Source organism: Trichoderma atroviride, chromosome 4 (assembly GCF_020647795.1).
Source record: "Trichoderma atroviride chromosome 4, complete sequence".
NCBI classification, from domain to species: Eukaryota; Fungi; Ascomycota; class Sordariomycetes; order Hypocreales; family Hypocreaceae; genus Trichoderma; species Trichoderma atroviride.
Window position 1 is genome coordinate 2,643,104 of NC_089403.1, and position 13,272 is coordinate 2,656,375.

At 51.1% G+C, this 13,272-nt stretch overlaps 5 protein-coding genes and 1 non-coding gene across 6 annotated transcripts; 3 read left to right on the forward strand and 3 right to left on the reverse strand.

Annotated features, from left to right (window-relative positions):
* The first annotated feature begins 896 nt into the window (after window positions 1–896).
* TrAtP1_008202 lies at window positions 897–978 on the forward strand. Its single transcript has one exon. It is a non-coding gene; the product is annotated as a tRNA-Thr (tRNA).
* A 117-nt stretch (window positions 979–1,095) lies between these two features.
* Window positions 1,096–3,009, reverse strand: TrAtP1_008203 (uncharacterized protein). The gene is made up of 4 exons (XM_014086595.2): window positions 2,786–3,009; window positions 1,923–2,579; window positions 1,732–1,860; window positions 1,096–1,667 (listed from the first exon to the last, which is right to left on the reverse strand). The coding sequence occupies exons 1-4, from the start codon at window positions 2,798–2,800 to the stop codon at window positions 1,443–1,445; spliced, it is 1,026 nt and encodes a 341-aa protein (XP_013942070.2). The 5' UTR covers window positions 2,801–3,009; the 3' UTR covers window positions 1,096–1,442.
* Window positions 3,010–7,845: 4,836 nt separating this feature from the next.
* On the forward strand, window positions 7,846–8,604 carry TrAtP1_008204 (uncharacterized protein; the record flags this gene model as incomplete). The annotated part of the gene is made up of 1 exon (XM_014086332.2): window positions 7,846–8,604. The coding sequence occupies one exon, from the start codon at window positions 7,846–7,848 to the stop codon at window positions 8,602–8,604; it is 759 nt and encodes a 252-aa protein (XP_013941807.2).
* A 607-nt stretch (window positions 8,605–9,211) lies between these two features.
* Window positions 9,212–11,038, forward strand: TrAtP1_008205 (uncharacterized protein). Its single transcript, XM_066113822.1, has one exon. The coding sequence runs from the start codon at window positions 9,926–9,928 to the stop codon at window positions 10,778–10,780; it is 855 nt and encodes a 284-aa protein (XP_065969911.1). The 5' UTR covers window positions 9,212–9,925; the 3' UTR covers window positions 10,781–11,038.
* Window positions 11,039–11,295: 257 nt separating this feature from the next.
* TrAtP1_008206 (uncharacterized protein) lies at window positions 11,296–12,168 on the reverse strand (the record flags this gene model as incomplete). Its single annotated transcript, XM_014086597.2, has 1 exon — window positions 11,296–12,168. The coding sequence occupies one exon, from the start codon at window positions 12,166–12,168 to the stop codon at window positions 11,296–11,298; it is 873 nt and encodes a 290-aa protein (XP_013942072.2).
* A 73-nt stretch (window positions 12,169–12,241) lies between these two features.
* On the reverse strand, window positions 12,242–12,688 carry TrAtP1_008207 (uncharacterized protein; the record flags this gene model as incomplete). The annotated part of the gene is made up of 1 exon (XM_066113823.1): window positions 12,242–12,688. One exon carries the CDS (start codon window positions 12,686–12,688, stop codon window positions 12,242–12,244), a length of 447 nt encoding a protein of 148 aa, XP_065969912.1.
* Window positions 12,689–13,272: the final 584 nt, after the last annotated feature.

The window sequence follows — 13,272 nt, forward strand, 5'->3', positions numbered from 1 at the left end:
ATTATTCTGGTGATATTTTGATAAAATTGCTATTGGCAACCACGTATATTGGGGTTCGTGTGATGCACACAGACTGATTGTTGCATGCTCATGAAGCACTGATACGGCTAATCGCCCGCTTCGCACCAGGATTCCAGAGGTGACATCTAATTTGATGAGTGGCTGAGACAAGACTCTGGCGAAGCATGCACATTTTATTCGATGCGTTTAATCAGTTCAGCCTCGTGACCACGTTTATGAAATAAATAAACATGTAGCCTCTAATTTCTTACTCTATGTGGCAATAATCGACGATTCCCCTGGAGATGTCAATTTTTATCAACCCATTCTCCATCTCCTTCAGATATAGGATTATCGTGGAAAAGGATATGTTACAGTATACAATTCGTAAAATCCTAATGGTTTCATCTCATCCGAGTTGCTCATTTTTTTTTGAGACTGCTCAGACGACAAGAAGGAGAGTTGGAGCTTGGTGCAATATTTTCACTCCTCTCCCCTTTCTCAGTATCATTTCTCATGGCTTATTTACGTCCACATCACCCTTTCTCTCCCATTCAATACCTTTTCCGCAAAAATAGATACCCACGGCATGATACCCATCTCTGTGGCAACGCTCGTCTAAGGCGAATAGTGTTATATTACTCGCCCTTCTATATAAGATACAACGCCCGCTTGGCGAACGATATAGAACGATGAGAAAAAGAATAGATAGAGTTTATAGAGCTCAATAAAAGTCAGCCATGACAGAATAGCTCTTGCCTGCTTGGCATCTACAAAGCGTCGATGTAAACCTATAGACTTCGAAATTTCGCTCGTGATCTCCAACGTCGGAATTGATCTTCAGCAAAGCCAGTTTGCTCTATAGAATATTATAATTCAAATTTCTGTCACCAAAGGCCCGCTTGGCTAAGCGGTATAGCGTGTCACTAGTATTTCTCTGACATGACAAGGTGATCAGTTCGACTCTGATAGTGGGCATTTGTTTTTGCTTTTTTTTTAAAGTATTCGCCGTATCACTAGTAATTACTTGACATGACATGGTGATTAGTTTGACTCTAAGTGTGGGTATTGTTTTTTTGCTATTTGCTGATATGACTCTGATAGTGGGCATTCTTTTTTGTTATTTGCTTCGTGTCACTAGTAAACTACTCAACATAACCAGGTAATTAGTTGAACTTTAATAGTAGGCAATGTTTTTTTTTGGTATTTTCTACTAATCTTTTTGCATTATTGGCTCATTTCTAAGTAACATGACCCTTTCTCTGAATGTAGAAGAAACGCGTGACAAAAGAAAGCTGTAGTTGCCGTAAAGGGCCACCATACCAAATCCTATCCCATCCTCATCAAACCGTAAGCCATTCAAAATCATGAAAAGCCATTCCCTCCATCGTAAAAGCCGTTAAACTGTTTTCCTCCTTGGAGCAAAGAGCTTGGCTCTTGACTTAAAAGTTGATGGTCTGAGCCAGAGAGAAGTGGAGGTTGCTCAACAGAGGCCGAGCCTCCTCGGCAAAAGCCGGGACGCGGGCAACGACGGCGCCAGCCAAGTCGACAATGCTTCTCTCAATCAGGTTTAGAACGACACCAATGGGGCCACGGTAGAGAGAGTTGGAAAAGAGACCCAGGGGGCCAATAAAGTCGTTGATCAAGTCAGTGTTGGTGTCAACGAGCTGTTATGAGACTGTTAGATGCTGCCAATATCTTGTTCATTTTGAAAGATGAGTTGAAGCGTACCTGAGAGAGAGCAGTGATCATAGCCGCCTGGTCGATAGGGCTGTAAACCCCAATGACTGGGGAGGAGACGATGGGGCTTACGTCTGCCACGATGGTGTTGGTCAAATTACCGAGGTTGTTGATGATGTTCTGAATACCACTCAGTTAGCATCTCCTGATAGGATAGACGGCTCATTGTATTAATAACGTACGGGAAGGTTCTGAACGATGGTGGCATTGGTGACAGCGCTAATTAGAGCATCAGTGGTGCCCAAGGCGGCGTTGATCGCAGCGATCGTGGTGACAATGGTAGAAGCATTCAAAGGTGGAGCTCCAATAAGGAGAATGCTATCCTGTGCTCGCTGAGACTGCATAGTGTGAGCGAGGTTCTCGAGCTGATGGATCTGCGCGCTCTGCTCGCTCTGCACATTCTTCTCGTTTGGCTTGACCTGGCCTTGCTGGGTTGAGGACATGGCAAAGGCAGACTGGGCCATCAGAGCGGCAGCGAAGAAGAGAGTCTTGAACTGCATTTTTGTGGCGTTTGGGGGTGAGATTTGGATAGAAAGAACTTGATGATGTTTGAGGACCAAAGATGGAGGATGGCTCTGGTGGCGGCTGTTGGCTGGCGAGAAGGAGAAAACTATTCTTACTCGGATCTTGCCTTGTCTTTTATATCCGACAGAGTTTGATATCATGTATAAGCTAAATGGTAGGATAAATAAAGAGACAAACGTTCTTTCGTGAGGATATTGTCGTATTTGCAAACCCTGTGTTGAGACACTTGTCATGGAAACCCATTCCTTAGACGGGACTACTCCAAGACACGCCAGAGGGATCTTCGGAGGAACAGCCATTGCCGGCTTCAACGACTAACGTAACGGTTAGTGCCATATAAACACCAAGCATAGTCTTGGGGAATGCAAGGCTGTTTCAATGCCGTTGCTACCAAACTCGTGACTGATAATCATGCGCTCGAAGCTAGAAAAGAATGTAGTCTCCCAGAGTCATGAAATCTCCGCGCCCTGGCAGTCCGGCGAATAAGATGTCCTGGATCGTAGCCATGCGATCTACTTACATTCCAGCCTGTCATCAATTTCTGCGGAATGCTGACAAGGTTCTCCCAGCGGCCCGGGAGACGTTACATACAGCTCCCCCTCATGAAGAAAAGTGAGTTGCGATCTACGAGCAAAAAAACGGGTGAATAATCAACTGCAATGATTCAATGGAAAGTAGTCTTCTTTCAAGTTGACGTGGTGGAAACGATACTGTTCAGGCTTTTACTGAGATGAAAGCATGTCTCTCTTCTTTTTCCCCACTCCACCTGCCCCCCCCCCCATTCCCCGCGACATAAAGATGAGAAAACAATGCGGAACAATGGTAACAGTGGTAACAGTGGTAGCCTTGAGACATGGATGTTATCAGCTACCGTTGAGATTGCTCCGGGCACAGCAACACAACGGAGTAGGATTCGTACATCGTCTAAAGCAAGGAGTATTGGCTGTTAGCACGGCAACTGAGTGAACGAATTCCAAGTAATAGCAGCCGTAGACAGTCTGTCTGTTTCAGCTGGGTCTAATTTGGGATTGTCTCTTCGATGATGCTCTGCTGAACAGATCGTAGGGTGAATCATGATTTGAAAGTTTTTAATACGTCGATGCTGGCCGCTATAGGTCTAGGGTCAAGCTTTAATTGAAGTGTCGATATCGTAATGTCCCCATCGGCCAGGCTATCGTATCTTATGTATCATCCTGTTGTCAAGGGTTGATATCCTCACTTGGGATTTACAATACAGGCACTTTAATCATCACTTGGGCGTTTGTGCTGTATCTTGGGCACACTTTGCAACGCAATCGGATACATGTTTTCATGTACGCTAAAGTGCATATTCTTATCGGTGTATCTTAGATATGGCTTGATTATTCCCTGCCTGCACGTGTATTGCCGTAAGGAGCTTGATCCTGGGACGGGAGAAGCTTCCTCTTTCGCCCAGTGGCCTGTCGTCCTGCGAAATACAGGAGTGCTTAGCCCCGCAAATAACGGTAGATGCTAGGATTTTGTACAGGTGAGGGGCTCAACAAAAAAAAAAAAAAGTACAGCCGAAATGACAGGCTTTCGATTCGTAAAATAGACAAGGAAAATGGTGATCAAATAACCGCCCCTCTGTACTCAATGATGGGATGATTCGAACTGCCTTTGAAAGTGTGGCTCTGGATAGGAGGCGTCTAGAAGGCTTCTAAAAATGCACTTTAAGCGCCAGTCATACTTGTAGTTCAACTAGCCGCTATGCTTCAGCGCCAAAGCAATATGGGGAAAGATAATTGGCTGGCATTGAGCGCTGGCGGAGAGAGCCGGCGGGCCGCGCGGATACCAAGCGATAATAGCAAAGCTCTATGGTGGTAGCATTTCGTATTCAAGGAGCGTAGCTATTCAGAGACCGCAGTCCAGAAGGCAGTGAAGGCATGAATGGCAGCATCTGCCCCAGAGCGGACAATTGCCGAACTGGGACTCACAGAGGCCTCTCGGAGCAATCTGGAAAGTCTGCCGAGCCAGGGTTGGGCATCGTACATGGTACATGGTGCTAGAGCCAATGCAGGCGGCTCACGACGTTGACAGGCATCGACCCAGGCATTGAGCAGCCGCCATCTCGTCTGTCTGCCGAGTCCCAGGCGAAAGTCCTTGCGAAGCTGCAATGCCCGCCTTCTGGCTCCTTTTCGCTTGATGGAAGCTCGTCTGGAAGCTCGTCTGGAAGGTCGACGGAATATTCTAGACGTGCCCCGTGCTCGTGGGATATAGGAGGAAATTGCGTGCTTGGGGCTGGAAATCTGATAGTCGAAATTGCAGATGGAAATTACCCAGACTGCTCGACACTGTACCTTGCATGGACGGGACGCACAGAGGACCCTGCTTGCTTGTGCAGTTTTCCATCGTTTCTGCCCTTGGGCCATGTCGTGGTCATGGCCCTTGCCACGGCCCAGGCATGGAGAATACGGCTAGACTGACAGCAGGGACAGGGTCGAAAGCCTGCCGACTGCCTAAAGCAAGTCACAGCGATGGCTTTGCAGCGTTTTAGCTTGGAGAGCAGAGACCTGGTGTCATTATGCCGCTCGCTGCAGCTACAGCGTAGTGTGTGCAGTAGATTGAGAGACGCACGCGGTTGACAGCTTGGCAGACAGTCTGGAGCCGGACTCCTTCAGCACATTGCTGCAAGGTCGCTTGCGCGTGCACGTGCAAGTGTCTAGACTGACTCGGTGCCAGAGATTGGCATTTCAGCTCATCTACAGAGTGTCCTCCTTGCATCGGCTTCTATCAGCACATTACTCGCCGCACTTACTGCTCCGAGCAATAGCGCCCCGGACCCCATATGGAGTAGGCCGGGCTGAGCACGGTAGTTCGATGCAATTTGGTCACCAGCAAGGAGACGGGAGAAAGACAAACGGCCAGACGAGTGACCTGGGGAAACGCCATCGTGGCCCAGACCGTCATGTCTCACCTTCACCGCCTTCAGCTCTGTCGGCGTGTACTTTGTGGTAGTGCCGCTGCTGGGCAGAAGATGCTGTACCTGCTGTACCTGTATGTGTTACTGGCACGGCAGCTGGGCAGGTGCTCTTGCCGGCGTGAGTCACGAGAGGCTGCCCTCGCTTGGGCAAGAGCGGGTGTTGCACCTGCTGTGACGAAGATCGGCTGCAAAGCCGGGTGGAAGGCGACAGCTGTGCTTCTGGCAGCATGTGAAAGTATTGCCGTGTGCAGCTATTTGTTGCTACCTTGGCAAGCTCAACACCATTCACCACTCGCGAATGCTGCCAAATCAGTGCATGAATGGATCAACGATTCTCGGTCTACGAACTAAATCCGGTACATGCCTGCTGCAAGTAGCTGACGCACTTGCTCGCCACATGATGCTGCGGCCGGTAGAACACGCGTGCCCGAGTCTATACTGAGGCGAGTGGCTTGCGGTCTTCATGTTGCTAGCTTGTGTGCTGGTTTAGCAGACTACACTCCTTGACTCTCTTTCTGGACCCAGACCGCAAGCCAGAAGCAAGGGAAGCAAAAACGAAGAGCCGTGCTTCTTATCCTTTGCCCTCACAGTCGCGACGGGCTGCCTCTCGTTGTAGCCGGCCGGAGTATTTGTGGCGGATTGCTTCCCCCAAGCCCCTCCCATTCCGACCACCATCAGCTGCGGCTACGCCATCTCTGCCTAGAAAATGCAACTGATGATCATGGCGTCTTTTTCGATCAGAAAGCCAAGTCCCCGTCCCGCAACTCTCTTTTTACCCGTCTGTCCAATGACGTCTCCGGAGTGCCAGCGATCGCAGCGACATCGGATGCCACTGTCCAACCACCACCCTCTCGCCGGCCACATTCTGCTTCGACTCGCCCTGCTTCGGCTCAACTGCGCATGACCTCTGGCTCAATACCAGCGAGCCTTTGGATGCAAGTTGACGCTGGTACTGCACAGTACAGTAGTGCACGAGCAGAGCATGGCGCCGCAGCCTCCACTTGGCCTGCAGCAAGCAAGGTACGAACCTCTGTACGAACGCCCAGAGCTGCGCGAAAACCAACCACGCGAGACCCTCCAGGGCTGTGTCGCCGCCTCTGATTCGCCGCGGCGTGGCGCCATGTGCGTCCGGCCAAGGAGGCACAAGGACCCTTGCGCCCTGGCTTATAATAGCAAATGCAGCCCGTGTACTTGAGACAAGCTGCGACGGCCATCACGACGGGCTGCCAGAGCTGATGTACGCACATGACAGGTACCTGTACGGCCGACACACATGCGCAGAGAGTTCCCTCGGCTGTGATTCTTTGATTCGACTGCTTGCCATGATCTTATTAACCTATGATTCCAACACACGTATCCGCCTCGCTCTCCATCGAAGCCCAACAGTCTTGGGCCCTTTGTTTCTTTGGCTCTGCAAATAGCGCCCTCATAGCGCCCTCGTCTGTTCGCCATTTCCACTTCGACATCATTTAAGCGTTCAAGACCACGCGAAGCGAGAGGACCCGTCGAGCAGCTCTCCACTCTCCACTTCGCTCGCAAGCAAGCACAAGTGCTACTTAACAGACTGGACCTCAGCTTCTGCCGCCTGGCAATGGGCCTTTCCCAACCGCCAACCCATCCTGGGCTCTGGATTCTGGGTCCAATCGATTAACCACGCGACGGCGTCTCTGCAAAGTGCCCTCTCTCGATTGCCTATTACGAGACTGGTTGCTTTCCCAACTCCGATCTCGACGCCCTCTCGACGCCTTTTGCTTGACTCGACAGGACTTTTGCTCTTCGCCTTGTCTAGTATAAGCGACGACTTGTTAGCAACTATCGTTGCTGTGTCTGCTACGTATCCAGCCCTCTTCACAAGAGAACGACCATATATCTTTGAACAGGGACAAGATACTTGTACGAGGTCGTCGCCCCTTCAAATCAGGATATCAAAATTTTCCTGAATCTCGTCATCGCCAGCCAACCCTTGTTGCCGTGGTTTGAACATTCGCTCACCGCCGACTGGTGATTCGATTCTGTCGCTTCAAAGACTCCACAACTGAACGCACAGAGACCCCAGTCCTGCCTTCTGTCCAGGCAGGGATCGGCTCACTAGCAACGGGTCCCCCCTACAGAGTGGCCCCCCTTGAACTTTTTTTTCTTTGCCCGTCCCCGCTTGCCGTGGGCTCTTTAATCGGACGCCGGCAACCGAACCAATCGAGGCGTTTGCCGTTGTCAGTCGCAATCCCGCTTGTCGCTCTCATCGATTCGACAAGACCAGGCGTCTCCGCGAGACCTGGGTGTACGATTGTTTTATAACTTTGCGTTTTGATCCTCCTTTGTGGCTGGTTGCTGCCGTAACTCAGACCGCACTTTTTTTCTTGCTTGTTTTGCAATTTCCAGGGGCCTCCTTTCAGTGCGGCAACACTTGCCAAGATCCATCTGGGTGCTTACAGATATATACCTACTACTCCATACCGTACTCTCGGATTTTTTGCCCTCACAATACTTTTCTATTGACGTTCCTCGCGGTTGTGTAACAAAGCCAAAGCTGGCTGCGGCCTTACCTTTCCTCAACTCCCTTCTTGGCCTGTATTAGACATCAAGTACACTCGTCATCACTCATCTGTGCCGGCCACAAACGCATCAAGAAGACCAGCACCATGGCGTACTCACCACGGCGCATGTCCGATACAACCTACCGCAGTTATCATGATATTGAAATGGTAGACCCTCTATCATCGCCCCCCTCGACCTCACGGGGGCGCCAACTTGTCCAGTCCCTCAAGTCTCCAAGAGGACATTCTCCAACCATTGTCCAGGTCCAACGCAAAGATTCTGGATACGAATCACACACCTCTTCACCACGCAATTCAGCCACCTACTTTCGGCCCAAGCCCACACGGCGTTCTTCAGGCCTCTCCAAATATGGGACATCGTCTGCTCAGTCACTGCGATCTCGAATTCGACCCGCTATACGTCGGCCAGCCACCAGCCAAACCGCTGCCTCATATCAACTCCGGCCTGTTGGAGCTGGCAACCAAATGGCGCACTATCAGTTCCCAGCTTCAGACCTTGTTGAAGTTACGGAGACAAGCCAGGAAGCTCCCAGTGCTTGCTTGCCACCGCAGACCACCCATTACTGGACCAGTGACAGGACTCGTCGGCTGGAGTATGCTGCCATTGACGCAGCAAGTAAGGGTGTCAAGGGTTGGATCCGAAGGAACCTACTTCCCGATTGCTTTGCTGGTAAAAACAGGCACGTGGCCTTTGACGATGATTCTGGCAGTGTTCGCCGGTACAGGCTAGACCTGGAAGACGAACAAGATGAGAAGCGTGTGCCCGACTGTACAGCTTCGACTTCATCTCCGCACAAGAAACGCTTCTCTATCCGGATTCACCGCAAGAGCCTTAGCGCTTGATCATTTCATTCGTTCCCACCGCTTCTTATTGAACCCATTTGCGATTAACTTCTTTTATTACTTTCGACTTTGCATTTCGGCGCACCACATTATTCGGCGTTGTATACCCCGACTGCTTTTTCATTTCTTTCAGGTTTTCGGACGACTTAAGATACCAAAGATTTATATACCAGGAAAGCGATTTGTTTTTTCCTTTTGACTTTTTTTTAATTTTCTTTCAATTTGCATAGACATATAGGGGTGGGAAAAGATACCTGGGAATGTCATAGGGATGGCATCCTTTGTTACGCCTTGGCTTATTCAATTGCGGACGGATAACATCAGTTGCACTTGAGAAGGCCGGGCAGTGCAGCGTCCAACGACGTGGGTGAGATGAATGACCAATGTTGGTTTCAGCTGCAGGATGGAATAAAGGGCACAACAGGCCATTGAGATTGGAATGCAGCAGGAGTGAAGAAGCGACGATAGGGGCCTGCGAATGGCCCGTGAGGACAAGCAAAGCTGAGCCTAGGCCCTTTGTTCCTCAATTCGTTCTTTTAGCATAGAAACAATCAAGGACACTGTCACAGTGTTTCAATGCACAGCTTCAAACAAACAATGATCTATAGTTTCCTCTTGTCATTATAAAATGGATGTGCCTTCGTCAATCTTGTAATTGTGAACACTTCTTGAACCACTACACTGAATCCACGTCTTTGCGATAAGCCATCTAATCGAAGCAGCGAAATAATTGCGAGCCAACTATAGGAACGGACCAACTCTCCACTCGGCCAACAGACAGATCTGGCATTCAAAGACGACTTTTTGCCACCCAATACACAAGCGGTACTCCTTGTAGCTCTCGCACCATGGCTTTGCTTGCAGCTCCGAAAGGGCTTTCGGCAGACCCACCCGGCAGCCGGTCTTATTTGCGGGGCTCAAGGTCCGTCACTCCGGATTTCCGAAAAGGGGAGAAGCAAATGAAGATGAAGATGAAGATATTAAAGAAGAAGAAGAAGAAGAATAGAGAGAGCCTCTCGAAAGATGTAAAAACCCCATCGCTCGCAGACAGAGTGCCCGCGGACCTGGCGAGAGTGGTGGTGAATATGCAGCAGTACTACGCGTCGGGGGTGGGCGAGCTTGCGGACAAGTTGGGTACTGTGGAGGAAGAGCTGAGGCGGGCGAAGGAGGAGAATGTTATGATGAAGAAGAGGCTGGATATGCATTTTGGCATGTTGGGCCAGACGGCGGAGTTTATGCAGAGGATTAGTGAGGGGCTTGGGGGGTGGGAGGAGGAAAAGAAGAGAGTGTTGATGATGATGATGGCGATGGCGATTTGGAAATGGATGAAGTGGACATGGAAGTGCCGCCGGCGCTGGTGGATAATGGTAGGGTGCCTATGAGGAGCACGGGTCGGATGGCGAGCGGGAGAAGGGTGAGGGAGAAGAGTCCTGTTCAGAACAAGGGAAAAGAAGCGAAGAGGACGATGGCGGGGAGAAGCTTGCCGATTAGGGAGAGGATGGCAAGTCCTCAAGACAATGATGATGATGAGGATGGCGCCGACTTGGAAAACCTGCGAGAGGAACAGAGTCGCATGGACGACAATACTGATGCCGGCGAGGATGATGCCAGAATCTTGGAGGGGGCACCTCGTTTGCAAGAGGCTATACGGCAAGATGCCTTGCAACGCGCTATAAGTCGGGATATTGTACGGCGGTCGCGCTTTACGCCGATTAACCGTGTGCCATCTCGCCAAAGCACGCCGTCGTCTGACGAGGATTCCGATTCGGACGAATACCGCCCTCCTTCGTCGCCATCGGCAGCATCTTGCTGCTCCTCGTTCTCATCGTTGGAACCGTCTCCTCTTGATGAAGAAGATGTCGCTCCACCTTTAACCACCGTCACGAGACCAGCCTCGTCACCAAACCCTCAACTTCCAACTCCACCACCAACAGCATCGTCATCATCACCACCAGCCTCTCCATCAAACCCTCAACCTCCAACTCCACAATCAACAGCATCGTCATCATCGTCATCAGCACCCCGCCCTCGATACGACAAGTCAAGACACACCACCGAAGACCGCTACGCAACCGGCCCCCCCCGGCAGACGCTTCAAGTTCCACCGCATGGGCCGCACCGTCCTCGACGTCTGGACCGAATACAAGGTCGGCTCAAAGGGCAACCCGGCCATTGAGGCGCTGGAGCGGCAGTACGGCACGGGGTGGCGCACCGGCGGTATCCTCGACCTCAAGTACGCGAGCAACTACGTGAGTGTGCGGCAAAAGGTGGTGCGCCATGTGGAGGAGATGTGCGAGAGAGAAGGCATCAGTGAGAGGGAGGCGATGAGGAGGCTGGATGAGAGAGTGGATGGGAGGATGCAGATGTTGATTTCGGCGGTGAGGAAGGGACAGGATCCGTTTGTGGTGATTCCCAAGAGGTGAATTAGTCGAGTGTACTATTAAATAGATATCATAAGTGGGTAAAGTGAAAGTTGAGTAAAATAAATATGATGGTAACTATTAAGAGATATTAAAGAAAAGTAATGTTCCGTCTGAGACTTGGCCAGATAGTATCTCGCTCCACATTTTCCACTGTCGCCCATTGTTCCTGTTCCGCCACCAAATCAAGTCAAACCAATTGGTATCAATTTTCATTCATTCCTTCTTTTCCTTTCATAAAGAAGAGATGCCCACAATAGCCCACGCATCTCTAGTAAGTGGCCTTGGCGCTGGCCCTCACCCTGACAGAAAAGTCAACGGGGCGAGTGTTGAACCATCCGTCTTCCTCGAGCTGATACTCTGGGCTTGCTGGCTCAAAGTCGAGCTCCCTGATCAGCATGGCCAGGACAATGTGGCTCCACTGCAGGGCATACTGCTTGCCAATGCACTCTCTCTTGCCATTGCCGAACCACTTCTTGGCGCCGGCGGGCAGATTCTCAAAAGCCTCGCCCATCATACGCTCAGGCTTGAATACCATCGGCTCCTCAAACACAGCGGGATCGCGGTTCACCCCCTGCAAAACGATAATCATGGGCTGATTGTGAGCAATCTGGTACTTGCCCCCGCCTAGCAGCACAGGGCTCTTGTCGCCCTCTCTTGGTCGTGGTTCAATGTTGAAACCGGGAGCAACGGAAGACAGGCGCAGAGATTCGCGCATGATGGCTTCAACGTACTTTAATTGTCCGAGATGATCAAATTCAAACTCGCCTGCGCCAATGACTCGGTCCATCTCCTCGCGAGCTTTGGCAACGACATCTGGGTTCTGCAGGAGATAGTAGAGGGAGTAGACGAGCAAACAGGGTGCGGTGCTGCTGCCAATGGGCATCGAGACTATCTCATCAATGACTTGCGAAGGGGTCAAAGTCTTTCCAGTCTCGGGATCCGGAGTGGTCATCATGATGGACAGCATATCCTGTCTCTCTGTCGGGTTATCGGTGCGATATTGAACCAGCTCTTGGGCATACTCTCGCATCGCCTTGTTTGAAGACTTGAACTTGCGGCCATACACCAGCCAGTTGAGCAAACCAGGCCGCGTGGGGCGCTTCATCGCCTCAGAGGTAGAGTCCTCCATTGCCTGGATCATTGGGTGCGGAGGACCGGTCAGCCCGTTGAGGCGCTTGCCAAAGAAGACATAGGTGTTTGTCTCGAGATTCAGCCTATTCAGTTGATCCAGGGGGGCTTATGACATGACTGCCCCCGAGGCTCTTCCAATTATGGAAAAGCTCCCCAGCCAGGTTGCGCATTTCTCTAAAGTGAGTAGACACAACTTCGGCTTTCAGCTGGGGATAAATGATTCGGTGGGCAATGCCCCAGCTAGCCTCATTGTCATAGGCCGTGAAGAGTGCGTCGTGGACGGCAGCTCGAATCTCGACAATGGGTCCGCCCACGTACTTGCGGAAGCGCTTCTCGTCACAGAGCTCTTCGGCGAGGGCAACGCTGGCAACGAAGACGAGCGTGTTGCCGAGGACTTTGATCTGAAAGATCTCGCCATACTGGTCTGCGAGCTTCCTGAGCGAGTCCCAAGTGTTACCAGGCTTGACATCAAAGATGTTGCCCAGCAATGGCACGCCAGGTGGCTTCGGAATGGGAGTTGGCGATGCCATGATTTCCCGTATCGTAGATTTGAAAGCACAAAGACCTATCAAGGGACAGCAGAAGAGCTGCAAAAAATGGGAGGGAGGCAGAAAGAAGGCTGGGGAAGATGGCAGCTACGGACAAGCAGGGCCTGATGGTCGTAATATATGGCAACCCATTGGTGCCGCCAGCATGTCGTGGAGCTGTGCTAAGACATTGGCTTTTGTTTCTTGTGCCACCGCGGGCAATCACAAATACGGCCTGCTTGCTTGGTTCGCGGTGCCAGCTCATCCATGCAGCAGCCACTAGCCCTGCAGCTCCAAGCCAGAGCTCGAGATGTCTTTGCATCTGGCCCCCTCTTCTCATTTTGGGGCCCGCGAATTGCAAGCGGCAGGCTGAGACATTCCCCGCCGCCTGGCGTCATTTGGCCCGTATCGGGAGTCAAGCTGTCTCAGCAGCTCCCTGTCGCAAGTCTGCAGAGCAAGTCCGTGATCTGGTACTTGTATAGTAGTCAGTCATACAGTACTTATGGCTATTACTCGTGCCCGCGCCGCTGCTCTCCCATGGCATTGGCAGAAGAGGATCAGCACGCGGCCGGCACATCGCAAGGGCT